This window comes from Pseudorca crassidens, chromosome 6 (assembly GCF_039906515.1).
Source record: "Pseudorca crassidens isolate mPseCra1 chromosome 6, mPseCra1.hap1, whole genome shotgun sequence".
Lineage (NCBI taxonomy): Eukaryota > Metazoa > Chordata > Mammalia > Artiodactyla > Delphinidae > Pseudorca > Pseudorca crassidens.
In genome coordinates, this window is record NC_090301.1 from 54,904,454 (window position 1) to 54,930,253 (window position 25,800).

The 25,800-nt window shown below is 37.6% G+C and overlaps 1 protein-coding gene across 1 annotated transcript; it reads left to right on the forward strand.

Annotated features, from left to right (window-relative positions):
• On the forward strand, positions 1-22,359 carry LOC137226477 (cytochrome c 2). Its single transcript, XM_067741440.1, has 2 exons — positions 1-169; positions 22,211-22,359. The coding sequence occupies exons 1-2, from the start codon at positions 1-3 to the stop codon at positions 22,357-22,359; spliced, it is 318 nt and encodes a 105-aa protein (XP_067597541.1).
• Positions 22,360-25,800: the final 3,441 nt, after the last annotated feature.

The window sequence follows — 25,800 nt, forward strand, 5'->3', positions numbered from 1 at the left end:
ATGGCAAATGCTGAGGCAGGCAAGAAGATCTTTGTTCAAAAATATGCTCAGTGCCACACAGTGGAAAAAGGTGGAAAACACAAAACTGGTCCAAACCTCTGGGGCGTTTTTGGCAGAAAAACAGGACAAGCACCAGGATTTTCTTATACCGTTGCAAACAAAAACAAAGGTAAAAACTAGGCAGTTGTTGGAGAGAACCAGAAACTTTGTAGCAAAGAAGAAGCCACAGGATTTGATATAATAATTTCCCAATTTGCAGAATTAAAAATGAAATCCACATGTTTATATCATGGAAATATTGATTTATGTCATAAGATCTGTGTTTGGATAACTGGTCATCTTTATGATCAGAGAAATTAGTAATCCTCTGTGGCATAAGTTTTTTTGCCTATACAAGGAACTTCATTTTATGCAATACATATATCTTGAAAAAGCATGAGCTAAATTAAAAAAAATCAAATTATGTTTTAATGGCATAATGGCAATTTTTTATTTGTAGTAGTGATTCTTAGCAGGGTGTGGGGAATGTTATATAGTTTGAAAAAGTATATTCAATCATTTCTTTGTTGGTGGAAAGCGTGTAGATGACAGTTAATTTTAGGATTGAAATTCAAAATGGTTGCAAAAGACTAATATCTTTGCAAAGCAATTTATTACTCTTGGAGATATCTGTATCTCTATATACTTACGTATATAATTAGCATTCACTTAAAAATAGGGTACAACTCTAGTTTTTAAGCTGTTCTTGGTGTACAGAATGGACTTGAGGACAAGGTGGGTGGGGAAGGGGAAGCTGGGATGAAGTGAGAGAGTGGCATGGACATATAGATACACTACCAAATGTAAAATAGATAGCTAATGGGAAGCAGCTGCATAGCACAGGGAGATCAGCTCGGTGCTTTGTGACCACCTAGAGGGGTGGGATAGGGAGGGTGGGAGGGAGACGCAAGAGGGAGGAGATATGGGAATATATGCATACATATAGCTGATTCACTTTGTTGTACAGCAGTAACTAGCACAACATTGTAAAGCAATTATACTCCAATAAAGATGTAAAATTAAAAAAAATTTGTTCTTGGTATCTCACCATTTCTTACAGGCCCAAATTTCAGATCACTACTACACCACTGTTTGGAAAGGTTTTTATTGTATTTTGTTTTGTGTTATTTTACTTTATTTATTTTTCTTTCTATTTTTCTAATTGAGATGAAATTCACATAACATACAATTAGCCATTTTAAAGTGTAAAATTCAGTAACATTTACTGTATTCACAGTGTTGTACAATCACCACCTCTCTTTAGTTTCAAAACTTTTTCATTATCCCAGAAGTATCCCTGTACCCATTAACTAATCACTTTCCATATCCCCCTACCCCCATCCTTTGGTAACCACTTATCTGCTGTCTCTATGGATTTGTCTACTCCAGATATTTCATATAAAAGGAATCATGTAATACATGATCTTTTATGTCTAGCTTCTTTTGCTTAGAATATTTTCAAGATTCATTGAAGTTGAAGCATGTATCAATATTTCATTCTTTTTTTATGGCTGAATACTATTCCATTGTATGTATATATCACAATTTGTTTATCCGTTCATCAGTTGATAGACATTTGGATTGTTTCCACCTTTTACCTGTTGTGAATAGTGCTGCTATGAACATTTGTGAAAAAGTGTTTAAGTCCCTGTTTTCAGTTACTTTAGATCTATACCTAGGAGTGGAATTGCTGAGTCAGTTAACTACGTTTAACTTTTTGAGGAAAGGTCAGATTGTTTTCCACAGTGGCTGTACCATTTTACTTTTCCATCAGCAGTGTAGGAGGATTCTTATTTCTCTGTATAGTCACCAACACTTGTTCTTTTCTTTTCTTTTCTTTCTTTTTCTTTTTTAATTGCCGTCCTAGTGGGTATGAAGTGGTGCCTGGTGAGTTTGCTTTGTATTTCCTTAATGATCCATAATACTGAGCATTGTTTCATGTGCTTGTTGGCCATTTGTATATTTTCTTTGGAAAAATGTCTGTTTATATTCTCTCCCCATTTTTTATTTGGGTTGTTTGCCTCTGTTGTCGAGTTATAAGATTTTTTATGTATTCTGGACACTAAACCCTTATCCAGTAAGTGACTTGCAAATATTTTCTCTTATTCTGTAGATTGTCTTCATTTTTTAAAATAATGTCTTTTGATGAACAGTGATTTTTAATTTGTATGAATGCCATTTATCTATTTTTGTTGTTGATGTTGCTTGTGTTTGGGTGTAAAATCTGAGAATCTATCATGAAATCTAAGGTCATAAAGATTTACCCTATGTTTTCTTCTAATAGTTTTATAGTTTTATCTCATATTGATATTTAGGTTACTGACCTACTTTTAATTAACCAAAATTAATTATCATTAATTTTTTATATAGAGTGAGGTAGTGGTCCAACTTCATTCTTTTGCATGTGGTTATCTAGTGTTCCTAGCACCATTTGTTGAAGAGATTCTTTTACGGTTGAATTGTTAAAAATCATTTTACAGCCTTGTTGAAAATCAGTTGGCCATATATGTTAGGGTTTACTTCTGGACTTTCAATTCTCTTTCATTTGTCTGTACATCTATTCTTATACTAGTGCTACACTGTTTTGATTACTGTAGCTTTGTAGTAAATTTTGAAATTGGGAAGGGTGAGCCCTCCAACTGTGTTTTTATTTTTCAGTATTGTTTTGGCTATTCAGGGCCCTTTGCAATTCCATGAGTTTGAAGATCACCTTTTCCATTTCTGCAAAAAAGGCCTATGGAATTTTGATAGAGCTTGTATTGTATCTGAAGATTGCTTTGGGGAGTATTGCCATTTTAACACTATTAATGTTACATTCTGTGAACGTGGGATGCCTTTCCTATTATTTAGGTCTTCTTAAATTTATCAGTATTTCGTAATTTGCAGTGTGCAAGTCTTTCACCTTCTTGATTAAATTTATTTCTACCTATTTTATTCTTTTAGGTACTATTATTAATAAAATTGTTTTTAAAATTTCCTTTTCAGATTGTTCACTGCTTGTGTGTAGAAACAGCTGATCTTTGTATGTTGATCTTGTGCTGTGCAACTTTGCTAAATTCATTTATTAGCTCTAGTAGATTTTCTGTGGATTCTTTACAATTTTCTATATAGAGAATTATGTCACCTGTGAATAGAGATAGTTTTAGTTCTTCCTTTCCAATCTGAGTAGCTTTTATTTCTTATTCTTCCCTAATTGCTCTGGCTAGGACTTACGGTAGAATTCTGAATAGCTCTGGGGAGAGTGAGCATCTTTGTTTTGTCTTGTTTGTTTTTTGGTTTCTTTTTAAATTAATTTATTTAATTTATTTATTTTTGGCTGCGTTCAGTCTTTGTTGCTGTGCATGGGCTTTCTCTAGTTGAGGCAAGCGGGGGTTACTCTTTGTTGAGGTGTGCGGGCTTCTTGTTGCAGTAGCTTCTCGTGTTGTGGAGCATGGGCTCTAGGCATGTGGGCTTCATTAGTTGTGGCACATGGGCTCAGTAGTTGTGGCCTACAGGCTGTAGAGCGCAGGCTCAGTAATTGTGGTGCATGGACTTAGTTGCTCTGCGGCACATGGGATCTTCCCGGCCCAGGGATCAAACCCGTGTCCCCTGCATTGTCAGGCGGATTCTTAACCACTGTGCCACCAGGGAAGTCCTTTGTCTTGTTCTTGATCTTAGGGGGAGAGCTTTCAGTTTTTTACCTTGAATAAGGTGCTAGCTGTGGGTTTTCCATAAATCCTGTTTATCATGTTAAGCAAGGTCCCTTCTATTGCTGGATGTTTTTATCATGAATAGGTGTTGGATTTTGTTAAATGCTTTTTCTGCATCTGTTGAGATAATCATGTGTTTTTTTTTTCCTTTTGCTCTGTTAATGTGGTATATTATGTTGATTTTCTTATGTTGAACCATTCTTGCATTCCTGGGATAAATATCACTTGGTCATAGTGTGTTATTCTTTTAACAGTGCAGTTGGATTTAGCTTGCCAGTATTTTGTTGAGGATTTTTGCATTAGAGATATTGGTTTTTTAATTTTCTTGTGATGTCTTTATCTGGGTTTGGTGTTTGGAGAAGTTTTAAATATAAATTATTGGCAGCTGTAAGTCCTCTTCATAAGTGATTTGAATTTAGTATTTAAAAATTCCTTAATTGGTTTTTTAGTGCTTGTATAGACTAAAGTACCTCATTTGATTGAGCTTTGTAGACCATGTTGCAGGAGAAAGGCTTTCATAAGGTGAGTTGGCATCTTGTGCATTATTTTTTGAGTGCACATATAGTAGCTTACACTTTGTCAAAAGAGGGATTCTACTTATTTCAACCTGTGTTAATGTTTCTAGTAAGATAGTGTTTGCAGTTCGTTTCAGCCTGTTGCGGTTTTTGTTTGTTTGCTTGTTTTTGTGAAACTTGTACAGGCATACCTTTATTAGACTTCTCAGATGTTGCAGGTTTGTGGCAACCCTGCACCAAGCAAGTCTCTCAATACTATTTTTCCAACAGCATTTGCTCACTTCGTGTCTCTGTCACATTTTGGTAATTCTCACAATATTTTAAACTTTTAAATTATTATTTTACTTGCTTTGATGATCTGTGATCAGCAGTCTTTTTTTTTTTAACATCTTTATTGGAGTATAATTGATATGGTTCTTATTATGATTGCAAGACACACTTTACTTTAGCAACAGCCATCAGGAAACTTTGAAAAAAAACAAAGTTTATTACTCACATGTCCTGGAGGGTACACAGCATGTGTGGGGCTACCCAGTGTGGTATCAGGTAGAAAGAGAGCGTGGGCTTGGGGTTTTGCTTTTATTGGAGCTGAGAGTGGGGTGCCTAGGGTTTTGTGGGTTCACTCTTTATTGGTGAATTTAAAATATAAAAGCAGGAATTAAAGCATGGGAAGGGAAAAAGCAAGGCAGTCAATCAAATGGTCAGTTATATGGGTCTGCCTTTCTGAAAAAAGGGAACTTCATGGGTGGGCATCCTTGCTCTTTATCTACTTTTATAGCTGGCAGTGCATTTATTCAAGATGGATGTATTTGAAGGGGATGCCTCAGCAATTAAAAGCTTAATGTCCAGCACTTACATTACAATCAAAAAGGCTAATTGTCAGTTACTTACACTACAGATAGATAAGATGTAAAGAAATTTTTGTTACCTGGAATTTTTGGGAAAGAAACCTTATAGATAGTCAAATGGTTTGGTTAAAACAAAGTTCACACATGTCTAGATTGTCAGTTTTTTTGTGTATGTGGAAATCAGATACTTTGCATTTTCTCAAAGCCTTGAGAGCAATACAGTTTAGTAGGATGGAGGGCTGGCAAAGCCATTTGTTCCTAGACTTGGGTGTCCAAGCAAACTAGGTTGGTGTGGGGAGTATATGGTAAGTCTGTTTTAGAGCACTACTACTACATCTTAGCATTTGAGGATGGTAATAGTTTTCTAGGGCTCCTGTAACCAAGTACTATAAATTAGGTGGCTTAAAATAGTGAAAATTTATGGTTTCATAGTTCTGGAGGCTAGAAGTGCAAAATCAAGTTGTTGGCAGGGCCATACTCTTTCTGAAACCTGAGGGCAATCTTCCCTTGCTTCTTCCTAGCTTCTGGTGGTTTGCCAGTAAACTTTGTGTTTTGGGCCTACAGCTGCATAACTCTAGTCTCTACCTTCATTGTCATATTGTCTTTACATGGCCTTCTTACAAGGATAATAGTAAAATTGGATTGAGAGACCTATCTTACTCAGTGTGACCTCTTTTCAACTTAACTAAACACACCTGCAATGACCTTATTTCCAAATAAAGCCACATTCTGAGGTACCAGGGGTTAGGGTCTCAACATAACTTTATTCAGGGGGCACCCACAGTAAAGGACCACATATATATCAAGTAAATACATAGATAATTTATAAAAATACTTATATTAAAACAACATAGAATAAAATTTAATCTTTGTCAAGTCAAGCATGTTTATCACCTTCTTAAACATCAGTGTAGTTGTTAGTAATACAATATCATTGTATTTAGTATATGCAGAAATGCTGGTTAGTAGATACTCTATAATAAAGAATTGTCTGGTCTTTGTCTCAGGTTCCTGGGAGGGATCTCTAAAACCTTGGAATTTTCCAGTGATAGGAGCATTTGTTACTCAGGGTTGGGTTCTGGGACTACAGCCTGTGTTTATGCTAATGAGATGACTTGTGGTAGGCTCCTTGATAGTTTCAGGATGAGGGCTGGGCAACCTGGAAAGACCAACCATGTAATTAGAGAATTGAGGCTTTGGGCTAGGTGATATCAGTCTGACCTCCAAGGATAGAGGACAGGGGCTGGAGATTGAGTTCAAGCACATGGCTAGTGATTCAATCAATCATGCCTATGTAATGAAACCCCAATAAAAACTCTGGCCACTTTCAACTGGAAGCTCTACTTGAGCTTCCTGGTTGGTAAACACATCAATGTACTGGAGGGGGATGAGTCATGATTCCACAGGGCCAGGGCCAGGAACCTCTGTGTTTGTGAGTTTCCCAGACCTCACCATCTGGGTCTCTTCATTTAGCTGGTACTGATTTATATCCTTTATAGTAAAACTGTAATTTTTAAGTAGTGCTTTCCTGAGTTCTGTGAGTTGTTCTTGCAAATTATAAAACCTAAGGGAATCCTGGGAACCCTTAAATTTATAGTCAGTTGGTTAGAAGTTTGGATGGGCTGGGGACCCTGAACTTGCAGCTGGTGTCTGAAGTGAGGCAGTCTTGTTGGGGACTTTGGAGTCTGTGCTAACTCCAGGCAGTTAGTATGAGAATGGAATTGCATTTATTGCAGTAGGATTTACAATTGATAGACTATTGAATAAATCAGTCTTAAACTTGCATTTATTGTATGCATTTATATGGCTCTTTAACTTTTAAAGTAATATTTTTCTATAGTGTCATTTTATTATTTTATTATCCAATTATAAGAGCAGTCAACTTTTGAAGTCCTGATTTTTAGAACAGTTATAACCTAACATTTGTCCCTCTAGCTGCCAATATGTTAAAGACTTTTTTGCTTATTAACATTGATTTAAAATCATATTAAAGCTTATTATAAATATATCTTTTATTATAGGTTTTTATCAAAGATAAAAGGCTGTATACGGCTTGGCTTTAACATTATTTAATAATTAGAAATAAAATTTTCCAGAGTCAGATTGTTTAATTAATACTTATGACTTATTTGGGGATATAATATTATTTGTTAGTTCTACTAATGAAATAAGAATAATAAGTAGCAGAATGAAATTGAACTCTTATTGTTCACCACTGACAAAAATTAATTTGAAATGGATTAAAGATTTAAACATAAGACCAGAAACCATAAAACTTCTAGTTCCTTTACATTGGTCTTGACAGTGATTTTCTGGATATCACACCAAAAGCACAAACAACAAGAGCAAAAATAAATAAATGGGACTAATTAAACTAAAAAGCTTCTGCACATCAAAAGAAACAGTCAATAAAATTAAAAGGCAACCTACTGAATGGGAGAACATATTTGCAAATCATATATCTGATAAGGGGTAAATATCTAAAATATATAAAGAACTCATACAACTCAATAGAGGAAAAACCAACCAGATTAAAAAATGTACAGAGGAACTGAATAGACATTTTTCCAAAGAAGACATATAGATGGCCAACAGATACATGAAAAGGTACACATCATTACTAATAATCACGGCAATGCAAGTGAGATTATCACCTTACACCTGTTAGAATGGCTATTATCAAAAGACAGGAAATAGCAATTATTGGGAAGGATGTGGAGGAAAGGGAACCCTTTTACACTGTTGGTGGGAATGCAAATTGGTAAGCCACTGTGGAAAACAATATGTAGTTTCCTCAAAAAGTTAAAAATAGACCTACCATATGATCCAGTAATCCCACTTCTGGGTATATATTCAAAGGAAATGAAAGCAGAATCTTGAAGAGATATCTGCACCACCATGTTCATTACAGCATTATTTACAATAGCCAAGATATTGAAATATCCTAAGAGTCCATCAGTGGATGAATGAATAAAGAAGATGTACTGTATATACACAATAGAATATTATTCAACCATGAGAAAGAAAGAAATCCTGCTATTTACAACAACTTGGATGAACCTTGAGGGCATTATGCTAAGTGAAATAAGTCAGACAGAGAAAGACAAATACTGTATAATACCACTTACATGTGGAATCTAAAAAAGCCAAGCTTAGAAAAATTGAAAGTAGAGGGGTAGTGACCAGGGGTGGGGAGTTAGGGTAATGGGGAGATATTTGTCAAAGGGTACAAACTTCCAGCTATAGGATTAACAAGTTCTGGGTATCTGATGTATAACATGGTGATTATAGCTAATAATACTGTATTATATACTTGAAAGTTGCTAAGAGAGTATATCTTAAATGTTCTCACTACAAAGAAGAAATGGTAATCATGTGATGGGGTGGAGGTTTCTGCTAATGCTATGGTGGTAATGATTTTGCAATATGTAAGTGTATCAAATTAACATATTGTACACCTTAAGCTTATAGAATGTTATATATCAATTATATCTCAGTAAAGCTGGAAAAAATAATGTAAGTAGCTTACTAGGTTAATTGAACAGGATTTTAAAATAATATTATTTAGAATAAATAAAGATTTAAAAAATACTTTAGGACAGCTTGATCAAAGACAGACTTGATAAGAAGAGCCAAGAAGTCAGTAGTTCAGTTTTAATACAAATTGTGGAAAACTGTCAGCCGTAGTTTATTTTCCATGTATGGTGTTGGAAATAATTAGACCATTTTAGTTTTCAAAAGAATAAGGAAATTCTCATATTTTAAAGACGATTGTTCCATATGACTTGCTTAGAGTATAGTTTTACAAAATTCATGATTGTGGCAATAATTTTATATAGTGTGGTTTAAAAAAATTGTAGCTAAATATGTATAACATAACATTTACCATTTTAACCATTTTAAAGTGTACAGTTCTGTAGCATTAAGCACATTCACATTGTTCTGCAGCCATCGCCACCATCCATCTCCAGAAGTTTTTTATCTTCCCAAACTGAAACTCTGTACCCATTAAACAGGCCCTGGAAACCCCCATTCTGTTTTGTCTCTGAATTTGACTACTCTAGGTACCTCATATAAATGTAGTCACATGGTATTTGTCTTCTTGTGACTAGCTGATTTCATGTAGCATAATGTCTTTAGGGTTTATTCATGTTGTACCATGTGTCATAATTTCCGTCCATTTAAAGGCTATATGATATTCCATTGTATGTATATACCACATTTTGTTTATCAATCAGTGGACACTCTGGTTACGTCCAGTTTTGGCTATTATGAATAATGATGCTATGAACACAGGATATAGATATTTGTTCATGTTCCTGCTTTCACTTCCTTTGGGTGTAATACCCAGAAGTGGAATTGCTGAATCATATGAAAATTTTGAGTTTAATTTTTTGAGAAATAGCTTGTACCATTTTCCATAAGGGCTCTATCATTTTATGTTCCCACCAGCAATACGTAAGGATTCCGAGTTCTCCACATCTCAGACAACATTTGTTATTTTGTTTTTTGTTTGTTTGTTTGTTGATAATAGCTTTCCTAATGGGTGTGAAGTGATATCTCCTTGTGGTTTTGGTTTGCATTTCCCTAAAGATTAGTGATGTTGAGCATCTGTATTTTTTTTTAAACATCTGTAAATGGATACAATTTTTCTTTTGAGAATAGTACTTTATACATATTATTGAATAACTATATGCTGTTTGCATTTGGGGGGCAATGATAATTGAAACAAATTGAATTAACTCATGATTTGCCCAGGGTTGTGTGCTAACAAGTGATATAACTAAGATTCAGACTCAGATCTTCTTCAGCCTTTGATGAAATCATATCATGGGGTTAACATATTAGCTGAACTAACATTATTATTATTATCTTTTTCCTTTTGTCATGTCAGATCTGTTAAAATAAGCAGTAGGACACATAAAATCATAAATGTACTAATAATTTAAAAAATATTTTGAAACCTATTTATATTATATGAAAATTCAGATAGTTTAGAAGGATACTTACCAGTATGAGTGATAGGAAATTATGTATATTCATGTCTCCCTATACTCCCCTATTCCTTTCCCTTTACCAACTAATTTTATATGGTAATATTATTCTTTATAATTTTAGTGGCTGTATTCATACTTTAAGTTATACTGTATGCCTCTATTATTTTATTTAACTACTTTAAGCAATATCTGTCTATTCTTCACTCTGAAGGATGAGAGAATCGAAGTGGTTATACAACCTCCAATTTTTTCATACTCTTTTTTTTTTTTTTTTTTTTTTTTTTTGCGGTACGCGGGCCTCTCACTGCTGTGGCCTTTCCCGTTGTGGAGCACAGGCTCCGGACGCGCAGGCCCAGCGGCCATGGCTCATGGGCCCAGCCGCTCCGCGGCATGCGGGATCCTCCCGGACTGGGGCACGAACCCGCGTCCCCTGCATCGGCGGGCGGAATCCCAACCACTGCGCCACCAGGGAAGCCCCAATTTTTTCATACTGTTAACTGAGCTACTTATGTTGTTATTTCTGATTTGACATGATACATATAATTTATATCCTATGTAACTATAATTACCACAGTTGCTTTAACATTTGTCCTACATTTAGATTGTATTAGTGCTTATTCCCAGCTTTTACCACAGTGTTTATATTTACTTTTTGGTTGGTAGAAGATTATCTATCAGTAGTTATGCCAAGAAAGAATTACTGGAACCATATTACTCCAGTTCTTGATGTTTGAAAAGATCGATGGATTCCCATTACACTTGAATTGTTTGGCTAGACGTAAAATGATTGGATGATACTTTTACTTCCTCAGGATTTTGTATGCTTCATGTTGAATTTTTCTTTGGAGAAATCTGAAGCCAGCCTGATTGTTTTCCATTATAAGTTACTTGTTTTTATTTTTATTTTACTCTTTTCCCCCTAAGTTTCAGTAAAATTCGTATTGAAATTTAGTAATTTACTAGGCTGTGTATAAGCCTTGATTGATCTGTTTCAGATTTTCCTGGACATGTGTTCTTCCAATTGGCAGATTCAGGACTTTTTTTTTTCTTCTTAACATTTTTATTGGAGTATAATTGCTTTACAATGGTGTGTTAGTTTCTGCTTTATAACAAAGTGAATCAGTTATACATATACATATATCCCCATATCTCTTCCCTCTTGCATCTCCCTCCCTCCCACCCTACCTATCCCACCCTTCTAGCTGGTCACAAAGCACCGAACTGATCTCCCTGTGCTATGTTTCCCACTGGCTATCTATTTTACATTTGGTAGTGTATATATGTTCTATATACACTACCACTCTCTCACTTTGTCCCAGCTTACCCTTCCCCCTCCCCGTGTCCTCAAGCCCATTCTCTAGTAGGTCTGCGTCTTTCTTCCCGTCTTGCCCCTAGGTTCTTCATGACCACTTTTTTTTTTTTTTAGATTCCATATATATGTGTTAGCACACGGTATTTGTTTTACTCTTTCTGACTTACTTCACACTGTATGACAGACTCTAGGTCCATCCACCTCACTACAAGTAACTCAATTTTGTTTCTTTATATGGCTGAGTAATATTCCATTGTATATATGTGCCACATCTTCTTTATCCATTCATCTGTCAATGGACACTTAGGTTGCTTCCATGTGCTTGCTGTTGTAAATAGAGCTGCAATGAACATTGTGGTACATGACTCTTTTTGAATTATGGTTTTCTCAGGGTATATGCCCAGTAGTGGGATTGCTGGGTCATATGGTAGTTCTATTTGTAGTTTTTTAAGGAACCTCCATACTGTTCTCCATAGTGGCTGTATCAATTTACATTCCCACCAACAGTGTATGAGGGTTCCCTTTTCTCCACACCCTACACCCTCTCCAGCATTTATTGTTTGTAGATTTTTTGATGATGGCCATTCTGACCGGTGTGAGATGATATCTCATTGTAGTTTTGATTTACATTTCTCTAATGATTAATGATGTTGAGCATTCTTTCATGTGTTTGTTGGCAATCTGTATATCTTCTTTGGAGAAATGTCTATTTAGGTCTTCTGCCCATTTTTGGATTGAGTTGTTTGTTTTTAAGGACTTTTATTTTTGAAAGTTTTCTTGAATTATATGTTTTAATAATTTTATACTATTTCATTTGTTTTTATTAAATCTTACTTGGGCCATCAATTGTGCATATTTGGGATATCTGTTGTCTAAATGTCTTCTATTTCTGTTATTTTTCCTATGATTGTTTTAAACTTTTTATTTTCATTTTGTTTTTATCAATATTTTCAAGCCTGATTGTGCTATCAGTAGTATCTATTCTTTTTGCTGTTATTTATGTCTTTCTGTTTTATCATCTCCTTGAACCTTTGTAGCTCTGCTATAAGCCCTTGATTTATAAAGACCTTTTTTTTTTAGCTGATAAGTTGTTTTTTTTGGTCTTTATTGGAGTATAATTGATTTACAATGTTGTGTTAGTTTCTGCTGTACAACAAAGTGAATCAGCTATATGTATACATCTATCCCCATATCCCCTCCCTCTCGAGCCTCCCACCCTCCCTATCCCAGCCCTCTCGGTCATCACAAAACATTGAGCTGATCTCACTGTGCTACGCAGCAGCTTCCCACTAGCCATCCATTTTACATTTGGTAGTGTATATATGACAATGCTACTCTTTCATTTCATCCCAGCTTCCCCTTCCTCACCTGTGTCCTCAAGTCCATTCTCTACATGTCTTTATTTCTGCCTTGCCACTAGGTTCATCAGTACTGTCTTTTAATTTAATTTATTTACTTTTATTTATTTAATTTTATTTTTTAACATCTTTATTGGAGTATAATTGCTTTACAATGGTGTGTTAGTTTCTGCTATATAACAAAGTGAGTCAGCTATACATATACATATATCACCATATCCCCTCTCTCTTGCATCTCCCTCCCACCATCCCTGTGCCACCCCTCTAGGTGGTCACAAAGAACCAAGCTGATCTCCCTGTGTGATGCGACTGCTTCCTACAAGCTATCTGTTTTATGTTTGGTAGTGTATATATGTCCATGCTACTCTCTCACGCCACCCCAGCTTACCCTTCCCCCTCCCTGTGTCCTCAAGTCCATTCTCTATGTCTGTGTCTTTATTCCTGTCCGGCCCCTAGGTTCTTCAGAACCATTTTCTTTTTTTTTAGATTCCATATATATGTGTTAGCATACGGTATTTGTTTTTCTCTTTCTAACTTACTTTACACTGTATGACAGACTCTAGGTCCATCCATCTCACTACAAATAACTCAGTTTCCTTTCTTTTTATGGCTGAGTAATATTCTATTGTACATATATGCCACATCTTCTTTATCCATTCATCTGTCGATGGACACTTAGGTTGCTTCCATGACCTGGCTATTGTAAATAGAGCTGCAATGATCATTGTGTTACATGACACTTTCTAAATTATGGTTTTCTCAGGGTATATGCCCAGTAGTGGAATTGCTGGGTCATATGGTAGTTCTATCTTTAGTTTTTTACTGTCCTCCATTCCCACCAACAATGCAAGAGGGTTCCCTTTTCTCCACACCGTCTCCAGCATTTATTGTTTGTAGATTTTTTGATGATAGCCATTCTGACTGGTGTGAGGTGATACTTCATTGTAGTTTTGATTTGTATTTCTGTAATGATTAGTGATGTTGAGCATCCTTTCATGTTTTTGTTGGGAGTCTGTATATCTTCTTTGGAGAAATGTCTATTTAGGTCTACTGCCCAGTTTAGGATTGGGTTGTTTCTTTTTTTGATATTGAGCTGCACTAGCTGCTTGTATATTTTGGAGATTAATCTTTTGTCAGTTGCTTCGTTTGCAAATATTTTCTCCCATTCTGAGGGTTGTTTTTTCGTCCTGTTTACGGTTTCCTTTGCTGTGCAAAAGCTTTGAAGTTTCAATAGGTCCTATTTGTTTAGTTTTATTTTTATTTCCACTTCTCTAGGAGATGGGTCAAAAGGGTTCCTGCTGTGATTTATGTCATAGAGTGTTCTGCCTATGTTTTCCTCTAAGAGTTTCATAGTGTCTGGCCTTACATTTAGGTTTTTAATCCATTTTGAGTTTATTCTTGTATATAATGTTAGGGAGTGTTCTAATTTCATTCTTTTACATGGAGCTGTCCAGTTTTGCCAGAACCTCTTATTGAAGAGGGTGTCTTTTCTCCATTGTATAGTCTTGCCTCCTTTCTCAAAGATAAGGTGACCATATGTGTGTGGGTTTATCTCAGCTTTCTTTCCTGTTCTATTGATCTATACTTCTGTTTTTGTGCCAGTACCATACTGTCTTGATTACTGTAGCTTTGTAGTATAGTTGGAAGTCAGGGAGCCTGATCGCTCCAGCTCCATGTTTCTTTCTCAAGATTGCTTTGGCTTTTCGGGGTCTTTTTTGTTTCCATACAAATTGTGAAATTTTTTGTTCTACTTCTGTGAAAAATGCCATTTGATAGTTTGATAGGTATTGCATTGAATCTGTAGATTGCTTTGGGTAGTAGAGTCATTTTCACAATGTTGATTCTTCCAATCCAAGAACATGGTATATCTCTCCATCTGTTTGGATCATCTTTAATTTCTTTCATCAGTGTCTTATAGTTTTCTGCATACGGGTCTTTTGTCTCCTTAGGTAGGTTTATTCCTAGGTATTTTATTCTTTTTGTTGCAGTGGTAAATGGGAGTGTTTCCTTAATTTCTCTTTCAGATTTTTCATCATTAGTCTATAGGAATGCAAGAGATTTCTGTGCATTAATTTTGTATCCTGCTACTTTACCAAATTCATTGATTAGCTCTAGTAATTTTCTGGTAGCATTGTTAGGATTCTCCTTGTACAGGATCATGTCATCTGCAAACAGTGACAGTTTTACTTTTCTTTTCTGATTTGGATTCCTTTAATTTCTGTTGCTTCTCTGATTTCTGTGGCTAAAACTTCCAAACTTTGTTGAATAATAGTGGTGAGAGTGGGCAACCTTGTCTTTTTCCTGATCTTATTAGAAATGGTTTCAGTTTTTCACCATTGAGAATGATGTTGGCTGTGGGTTTGTCATATATGGCCTTTATTATGTTGAGGTAAGTTCCCTCTATGCCTACTCTCTGGAGGGTTTTTATCATAAATGGGTGTAGAATTTTGTCAGAAGCTTTTTCTGCATCTATTGAGATGATCATATGGTTTTTCTCCTTCAATTTGTTAATATGGTTTATCACATTGATTGATTTGCATACATTGAAGATTCCTTGTGTTCCTGGCATAAATCCCACTTGATCATGGTGTATGATCCTTTTAATGTGTTGTTGGATTCTGTTTCCTAGTATTTTGTTGAGGATTTTTGCATCTATGTTCATCACTGATATTGGCCTGTAGGTTTCTCTTTTTGTGACATCTTTGTCTGGTTTTGGTATCAGGGTGATGGGGGCCTGTAGAATGAGTTTGGGAGTGTTCCTCCCTCTGCTATATTTTGGAAGAGTGTGAGAAGGATAAGTGTTAGGTCTTCTCTGAATGTTTGATAGAATTTGCCTGTGAAGCCATCTGGTCCCAGGCTTTTGTCTGTTGGAAGATTTTTAATCACAGTTTCAATTTCAGTGCTTGTGATTGGTCTGTTTATATTTTCTATTTCTTCCTGGTTCAGTCTCGGAAGGTTGTGCTTTTCTAAGAATTTGTCCATGTCTTCCAGGGTTTCAATTTTTTGGCATATAGTTACTTGTAGTAATCTCTTATAATCATTTGTATTTCTCCAGTGGCTGTTTTTACTTCTCCTTTTTCATTTTCTAATTCTGTTGATTTGTTTCTTCTCCCTTTCTTTCTTGATGAGTCTCACTAGTGGTTTATCAATTTTGTTTATCTTCTCAAAGAACCAGCTTTTAGTTTTATTGATCTTTGCTATTGTTTCCTTCTTTTATTTCTGATCTGATCTTTATGATTTCTTTCCTTCTGCTGACATTGGGGTTTTTTGGTTCTTCTTTCTCTAATTGCTTTAGGTGTAAGGTTAGGTTGTTCATTTGAGATGTTTCTTGTTTCTTAACATAGGATGGTATTGCTATAAACCTCCCTCTTAGAAGTGCTTTTGCTGCATCCCATACGTTTTGGGTCGTTGTGTTTTCGTTGTCATTTCTTTCTAGGTATTTTTTGATTTCCTTTTGGATTTCTTCAGTGATCTCTTGCTTATGTAGTAGTATATTGTTTAGTCTCCATGTGTTTGTATTTTTTACAGTTTTTTTCCTGTAATTGATATATAGTCTCACAGAATTATGGTCAGAAAAGTTACTTGATACGATTACAGTTTTCTAAAATTTACCAAGTGTTGATTTGTGGCCCAAGGTATGATCTATTATGTGGAATGTTCCATGAGCCTTTGAGAAGAAAGTGTATTCTGTTGTTTTTGAATGGAATGTCCTATAAATATCAATTAAGTCCATCTTGTTTAATGTATCATTTAAAGCCTGTGTTTCCTTATTTATTTTCATTTTGGATGACCTGTCCTTTGGTGAAAGTGGGGTGTTAAAGTCCCCTACTATGATTGTGTTAATGTCAGTTTCCCCTTTTATGGCTGTTAGCGTTTGCCTTATGTATTGAGGTGTTCCTATATTGGGTGAATAAATATTTACAATTGTTATATCTTCTTGGATTAATCCCTTGATCATTATGTAGTGTCCTTCTTTGTCTCTTGTAATAGTCTTTTTTAAAGTCTATTTTGTTTGATATGAGAATTGCTGTTCCAGCTTTCTTTTGATTTCCATTTGCATGGAGTATCTTTTTCCATCCCCTCACTTTCAGTCTGTATGTGTCCCTAGGGCTGAAGTGGGTCTCTTGTAGACAGCATTAAACAGGTGGTGTTTTTGTATCTATTCAGCCAGTCTGTGTCTTTTGGTTGGAGCATTTAATCTATTTACATTTTTGGTAGTTATTGATATGTATGTTCCTATTACCATTTTGTTAATTGTTTTGTGTGTGTAATTGTAGGTCTTTTCCTTCTCTGTGTTTCCTGTCTAGAGAAGTTCCTTTAGCATTTGTTGTAAATCTGGTTTGGTGTTGCTGAATTCTCTTTGCTTTTGCTTGTCTGTAAAGGTTTTCATTTCTCTGTCGAATCTGAAAGAGATCCTTGCTGGGTAGAGTAATCTTGGTTGTAGCTTTTCCCCTTTCATCACTTTCTATATGTCCTTCCACTCCCTTCTGACTTGCAGAGTTTCTGCTGAAAGTTCAGCTGTTAACCGTATGGGGATTCCCTTGTATGTTATTTGTTGTTTTTCCCTTGCTGCTTTTAATATTTTTTCTTTGTATTTAATTTTTGATAGTTTGATTAATATGTGTCTTGGCGTGTTTCTCCTTGGATTTATCCTGTATGGGACTCTCGGCGCTTCCTGGTCTTGATTGATTATTTCCCTTCACATATTTGGGAAGTTTTCAAGTATAATCTCTTCGAATATTTTCTCAGTCCCTTTCTTTCTCTCTTCTTCTTCTGGGACCCCTGTAATTCGAATGTTGTTACATTTACTGTTGTCCTAGAGGTCTCTGAGACTGTCTCAATTCTTTTCATTCTTTTTTCTTCTCTGTGGTAGTTGTTTCCACTATTTTATCTTCCAGGTCACTTTTCTGTTCTTCTGCCTCAGTTATTCTGCTGTTGATTCCTTCTAGAGAATTTTTAATTCCATTTATTGTGTTGTTCATCATTGTTTGTTTGCTCTTTTGTTCTTCTAGGTCCTTGTTAAGCATTTCTTGTATTTTTTCAATGATTTTGGATCATCTTTACTATCATTATTATGAATTCTTTTTCAGGTAAACTTCCTATTTCCTCTTCATTTGTTTGGTCTGGTGGGTTTTTACCTTGCTCCTTCAACTGCTGTGTATTTCTCTGTGTTCTCATTTTGCTTAACTTACTGTCTTTGGGGTCTCCTTTTCTCAAGCTGCACGTTCGTAGTTCTTTTTGTTTTTGGTGTCTGCCCCCAGTGGGTAAGGTTGTTTCAGTGGGTTGTGTAGGCTTCCTGGTGCAGGGGACTGGTGCCTGTTTTCTGGTGGATGGGGCTGGATCTTGTCTTTTTGGTGGGCAGGACCATGTCCGGTAGTGTGTTTTGGGGTGTCTGTGACCTTATTATGATTTTAGGCAGCCTCTCTGCTAATGGGTGGGGTTGTGTTCCTGTCTTGCTAGTTGGTTGGCATAGTGTGTCCAGCACTGTAGCTTGCTTGTTGTTGAGTGGAGCTGGGTCTTAGCGTTGGGATGGAGATCTCTGGGTGAGCTTTGGCCGTTTGCTATTACATGGGGCTGGGAGGTCTTTGGTGGAGCAGTGTCCTGAACTCAGCTCTCCCACCTCAGAGGCTCAGGCCTGACACCTGGCCATAGCACGAAGACCTTGTCAGTCACACGGCTCAGAAGAAAAGGGAGAAAAAGAAAGAGAAAAAGAAGAAAAGAAATAAAATAAAGTTATTAAAATAAAAAATATTGTTAAAAATTTAAAAAAGTAATAAAAGAAAGAAAGAAGCGAGAGACCAAACCAGAAAACAAATCTACCAATCATAACAAGCACTAAAAACTATACTAAGAAAAAATACTAGACAGGCAGAACCCTAGGACTGATGGTAAAAGCAAACCTATACAGAGAAAATCACACAAAGAAGAATACAGTTACACACTCACAAAAAGGGAAAAAGGAAAAATATATATATATTTATAAAAAGAATAAAGGAAGAGAGCAACCAAATCAATAAACAAATCTGTCAATGATAATAAGCTCTAAATACTAAACTAAGATAAACATAAAACTAGAAACAATTTAGATGCAGAAAGCAAACCCCCAAGTCTGTAGTTGCTCCCAAAGTCCATGGCCTCCGTTTTGGGATGATTCCTTGTCTATTCAGGTATTCCACAGATGCAGGGTACATCAAGGTGATTGTGGAGATTTAATCTGCTGCTCCTGAGGCTGCTGGGAGAAATTTCCCTTTGTCTTCTTGTTTGCACAGCTCCTGGGGTTCAGCTTTGCATTTGGCCCCACCTCTGCATGTAGGTCCCCTGAAGGTGTCTGTTCCTGCTCAGACATTATGGGGTTAAAGTAGCAGCTGATTAAGGGGCTCTGGCTCCCTCAGGCCAGGGGGAGGGAGGGGTACGGAATGCGGGGCGAGCCTGAGGCTGCAGAGGCCGGCGTGATGTTGCTACAGCCTGAGGCGCGCCGTATGTTCGCCTCGAGAAGTGGTCCCTGGGTCATGGGACCCTGGCAGTGGCGGGCTGCACAGGCTTATGGGTGGGGAGGTGTGAATACTGACCTGTGCTTGCACAGAGGCTTCTTGGTGGCTGCAGCAGCAGCCTTAGCATTTCATGCCCCTCCCTGGTGTCTGTGCTGATAGCCGCGGCTCGCCCAGTCACTGGAGCTTGTTTAGGCGGAGCTCTGAATCCCCTCTTCTTGCGCACCCCGAAACAGTGGTCTCTTGCCTCTTAGGCAGGTCCAGAGGTTTTCCTGGACTCTCTCCCAGCTAGCTGTGGCGCACTATCCTCCTTCAGGCTGTGTTCTTGCAGCCAACCCCAGTCCTCTCCCCGGGGTCTGACCTCCGAAGCCCGACCTCAGCTCCCAGCGCTGCCTGCCGTGGCGGGTGAGCAGACAAGCCTCTCGGGCTGGTGAGTGCTGGTCGGCACCGATTCTGTGTGCGGGAATCACTCTGCTTTGCCCTCAGCACCCCTGTTGCTGTGCTCTCCTCCATGGCTCCGAAGTTTCTCCCCCACCACCCCCCATCGTCTCCACCAGTGAAGGGGCTTCCTAGTGTGTGGAAACTTTTCCTCCTTCACAGCTCTCTCCCTGAGGTGCAGGTCCTGTCCCTGTTCTTTTTTTCTGTTTTTTCTTTTGCCCTACCCAGGTATGTGGGGAGTTTCTTGCCTTTTGGGAAGTCTGAGGTCTTCTACCAGCGTTCAGTAGGTGTTCTGTAGGTGCTGTTCCACATGTAGGTGTATTTTTTTTTTTTTTGTAGTACGCGGGCCTTTCACTGTTGTGGCCTCTCGCGTTGCGGATCACAGGCTCCAGGTGCGCAGGCTCAGCGGCCATGGCTCACGGGCCTAGCCGCTCCACAGCATGTGGGATCTTCCCGGACTGGGGTGTGAACCCATGTCCCCTGCATCGGCAGGCGGACTCTCAACCACTGCGCCACCAGGGAAGCCCTGTAGGTGTATTTTTGATGTGTTTGTGGGGAGGAAGGCGATCGCCACATCTTACTCCTCCGTCATCTTGAAGGTCCCCATATTTATTTATTTAAAAAAAATAAATTTATTTTCAAAAATAAATTTATTTATTTATTTTTAAATATTTATTTATTTTTAAAAGTAAATTTATTTTTTAAAAATTTATTTATTTTTTTAAAAATAAATTTACTTTTAAAAAATAAATTTATTTATCATTGGCTGCATTGGGTCCTTGTTGCTGTGCGTAGGCTTTCTGTAGTTGCACTGAGTGGGGGCTACTCTTTGTTGCAGTGCACTGGCTTCTCGTTGCAGTGGCTTCTCTTGTTGTGGAGCATGGGCTGTAGGCACAAAGGCTTCAGTAGCTGTGGCATGTGGGCTGAGTAGTTGTGTCTCACGAGCTCTAGAGCACAGGCTCAGTAGTTGTGGTGCGTGGGCTTAGTTGCTCTGCCGCAGGTGGGATCTTCCCGGGCCAGGGCCTGTGTCCCCTGCATTGGCAGGCAGATTCTTAACCACTGTGCCACCGGGGAAGTCCCAGTACCTCGTTTTAGATTCCATATATGTGCTTTAGCATACGGTATTTGTTTTTCTGTTTCTGACTTACTTCACTTTGTATGACAAACTCTAGGTCCGTCTACCTCATTACAAATAACAAAAACCTTTTCTGAATCCATGGGAATGTGCTCCTGATTTTTTCTGCTTGGTGTATATAATTTTTGTTGTGTATATTTCATTTAACTTTTTTTATATTCCTTTCTGCTGTGTGTGTGTATGTTGTGTGTGTGTTTTCGGTACTCTTTCATGGTGATTCCTTTCTGATTACTACTCATCTTTTGATTAGGACAATTTGTCCTTGATTGGTTATTTGCAGAAGGACAGTAAGAGTGAGGATCTGAGTGTTCCAGTTGGTTATAAGATCTTCCTCACACACAGTTATGTGTTAGAGCTATGTGTATGTGTATATGTTTGCTGCAGGGTTATTTGGCTCTTCAGCTGACAAAGACGGGCAGCTCCAGGATTATCCAACACCTCAAGTTTCTTTTTTATCCTATTACAAGGTAGAATCTTTCTTTTAAAGATGTGTTTTCTTCTTTACTCCTGGCTCCCCTGGCCCTCCATGTTATCAAATTGAATTTAGGGAGACTTTCACAGCCAGCCAATATGTACTCTACTCTCTTTGGGCCCAACAGAGGGTTATGACTCTGCACCTCAGGATTTGTCACCTATTTTGGAGAACTTTTCTCTTCTTTAGAAATTAGTGAAAAGTGTCCTTTCACTCTGGTCCAGGCTTTATGTCTTTGGTAGTCTTCTAAGTGTATCAAGTTTGGTGGTAGAGGCACTCACTCAAAAATTTTATTGAAAGTGGAACTAGCATTTCTGTTTCCCTTTGTTCATGTTCTTTTCAACTGGCTTTAGAAAGGAAAAACGTTGGATGCAACCTCTCTCTCTCATTGTAAAACTGGATTCCTGAACTCATAGGTTTTTGTTAGAGATCCTGACAGAGGCAGCTTGGTGTGATTGGGAAAAAGAGAAACAAAAAAACATGGAAATATAAGTTACTAGTTACCAGTTCTTTACTCTATATAGCCTTGTCATCTTAGGGTAAGTTATTATCCTCTCTTTGGGTCATCATTTACTCATCTGCAAAATGAGGATTTTGGTTAATTGATCTCTAAGATAGAAGGAATTCTCTGTGATTCTAGGAGGATGGCATACTGCTTAGGCCCAACATGTCTGGGTTGGTCATTGGTGTACCTTAGATAATCTTAAACAACATTGGATTTCTACAAAGAAGCCCAAGAGTAGATCACCGAAGACTAATTTTGGAATTTTCTTGTAGGTCAGAAACTAAGTATTCTCAGTTATAATAACCTTCCTACTGAGTCCAAGAGTAATCTTTTGTTCACAAATGTGGGTCACATCAGAAAGTAAACCTTACAAATGTAACTTTACAAACTTAAAACTTATTTTCACCTTTATAGGTGTTATCTGGGGAGAGGAGACTCTGATGGAATATTTGGAGAACCCAAAAAAATATATCCCTGGAACTAAAATGGTCTTTGCTGGTCTTAAAAAGAAGAGTGAGAGAGAAGGTCTTATTGAGTATTTGAAACAGGCAACATCTTCATGAGATGCTCTTACAACTTAAAAATTATTAGTTATAAGCCAAATTTTTCCTATTTCAAATATTGCATGTTTGAAGAAGTCCTATTTGACCTTTCCTGATCAGCTTGTAGTAAGTTTAACATTTTAAAATAAAAGTTGATTTTTTTTTTTTTTTGCTGTACATGGGCCTCTCACTGTTGTGGCCTCTCCTGTTGCGGAGCACAGGCTCCGGATGCGCAGGCTCAGCGGCCATGGCTCACGGGCCCAGCCGCTTCGCGGCATGTGGGATCTTCCCAGACTGGGGCACGAACCTGCGTCCCCTGCATTGGCAGGCGGACTCTCAACCACTGTGCCACCAGGGAAGCCCAAAAGTTGATATTTTTGATTGTGTGTAATCTACTGATCAAATGTCCTTCAGAGTCTGAACTTGATTTTATCTGGTCGCTAAGGATGTGGACAAGGTCAGGATGGAGGAAGAGAGGGAAGGAAACTGAAACATTGCTCTTCAGTAGTCTCTACATGCACAAATATTTTATAGGCCTAGCAACTGCTGTTGATGATGGAGATAGCTTCCACATACTTATTTCTTTGCAATTTAAATGTAAATATAGCAGACATTAAGTTTAATTTTCATTAAGCTGTTTGGTTATATGTTTGCCTTTTATTATAAACAATACTTAAATAACTTTAAGGGAAAAAAAGTAGGGAAGATGAAGGCAAATATGTGATCTTAGGAATATCATTGGGGAAAAAAAGGCAATTGTTGACCATGGGTGACATAAAATAAAACCTAGAGAGAAGGAGAAAAGCATGTTCCATGTTAATATGCATTTATATCACATAACATTCTTTTTCTGAATTAATCTTTTTATGATGCCCTTCTAATCCTGAGTAATATAAGGCTGGACTGTAGGGAGGGATAGCAGGGACCCTGAAAGAGAGGGAGAAAGAAAAACAACCCTCACCCTAAATGTAAAAGACCTCCCACTTCACAGTAAGTGGGAATGAGGCATGGTGGGGCAGGTCCACAACAGGGCCCGTGTGGAAGGGAACGGTGGCTCTGAGATGGCCCCTGAAATGGCTTTGAAATCCTACAAGTACCCTGTCACCCAAACGACACGGCCCCATACAAGGACAAGCTGTTTCCTTACCGGAGAGGTGGATAATGGACTGGTCAGGGTCATTATGGGTGAGGATAAGATATTCATTATCTCATTTCCACTTCACGACAACACCTCTGTAAGGTGAAGTTTACCTTCTACAGTGAGACTTAGAAAGACCTGGTGCCAGAACCAAAACTTAGATCTTCTACTCCAATTCTTGGTGACTTTTCAACATGTCCTAGGAATATGTTAGCTAGTTAACTTACTAGCAAATGCCACTACTGAGAAGATATTCCTGTCAGAAGGTTTCCAAAGTGAGGGGAATGTGGTTGAAAAAGCTGTGATTTCCAGAAGGTTCCTCTAAATCATTTAAGTGCCTGGTATCACTCTTAATGCTTTGGCAAGTGGGAGAGAATGAACTCCTCCTGGAGCCCAGGGCGGGTGCTGAATAGGAGAGTGTGTCCCTGTGGGCCAACAGAGGGCCTTAGGCAAAGCTGTCCTTGTGACTTTCTCCCTGGAGGAGTTCTTTGATGAGGGCAGAGACATCTGTAGGGACTCCAAGCATGTATTAAGGATGTTGCCAGTGTCAGAGCTGAGTTGGATTTGCAGGGATGTAGAACTGGGTGACATACCCTGTGTTCTAATTTGCATGAGACATAGAGCTCTGTGAGAAAGAGCTTGAACTCAATTCAGATTTATAATTATAGTTCAGATTTATACAGTCCTGATAGATAAACTTGGTGGTACTGAGAAAAAGCCACACTGCACAGGAGCAAGAAGGCCTCCTGTTTGGAGTTTAAATACTTTTTGACTTAGGAATAGTAGAAAGAAGATAGTGTGAGAAGAGCTGAAATGATAAAACGTAGTTGGTGGAAATGGAGAAGCATTAAGTAGATTTTTTTACATTTAAAAAATTGTTGAGCTAGTGATAAGGTGTTGAGTGTTTTACATTTTATGTTTGTCTAGGTAAGAGCAAAATAAGTACCCCTTTGCTGGTAGAAATGTTTCTAATATTAGATAGGAAAAAAATTTGGAGGAAAATTTGCAAATAAATACAGTAATTAAAATTCTGTATTTTCATAGGCTTTATCACTGAATGAATATATGTCGACTTTGAGAGGCTTAAATCCATCTTAGGATCAATTTACAGTCCATGAAGGAGCTTCTGGGCACTGTGGTAATTTGATATTGTGCCAATTTAGCTAAGTTGGAACTGTGTTTTCCAGAGCTCTCTTCTCTGTATGGCTCCTGGTTAGGTCTGGTCATATGAGAAATCTGCCTGAGATTTGGAAAGCAGCAGTTAAACGGAAGCCTTTACATTTGTAAGCTCCATGTAGGGTCCCAGGTGCAACTCATACTTGTCACTACAGCAGCCTTTGGGTGGTGGGGCAGCAGCTGGGCACTCAGCGCCTCCAACTCCTACCAGATCTTTTTCAGCTTTTCTGAGTCCTAGACCAGGGGTTCAGGGTATGTGCTGCTTTGAGGGGGAAGGCTTAGGTCAGGTCATCCATATAATCAAGGTGTGAAATGGTGAGAAACAGACAACACTGGTACCAGTTTGTCCTCACAGGTTTGTCCTTGCTCTCTGTAGTTTGTTCTCGACTCTTCTTCCTGACTCCCTGCCCTGCTGACCTACAGGTTCATCACCAGATGCAGAGACAGTAACCTTCCGTAATCTTCACCAGCTCCCCTTTGTGGTCTTAGGAAATTTGATCCTTTAGCTGTCCCTTTCTGAGACATTATTTATTTCCTTAGCTTCTCCCCAAATTATGTAAAGTCTAATCTCTGTAGTAATTCCCTTATTCACATCACTCATAGCGGTCCTGCTTTCCTGGTCAAACCCTAACTGATACAGGCACCATATCTGTGCAACATACCTTCTTGTGAATAACAGGACCCTCTAGGGGAATTACCCTCTGAGTGCTCTTCAAGCTAAATTTGGTGTACCTTGACAGAGCAAAGGAAAGAATAATTAACTTTACAGTGACCTAATGTTGTCAATATATTGAAGTCTGCCAATGTCTCCTAATCTTGAATTAAAGATTCAGTAGAAAAAAGATTCATGTTAATAAGAGAACACATTCTTATTATTATGAAATCTAAAATAAAAAGTAAATGTCCTTGTTTTATAGCACCATTAATAGGAACCAGGAGACTTCAGTGACCAGGAAATGTTATGCTGTTTGCATGCTAACAAAAAGATATCTGAAATGTATTGTAAACAGTTGGATGATTATATAAGATCTACATTTATTACTTTTAGCATAGGCAATTTTAATATATATCTTGATAGGGATCTGGAAGAATAAAGTGTTATTTCATTTAATTAGAGTGAAAACATGAGATCACTTGGCAATTATTTG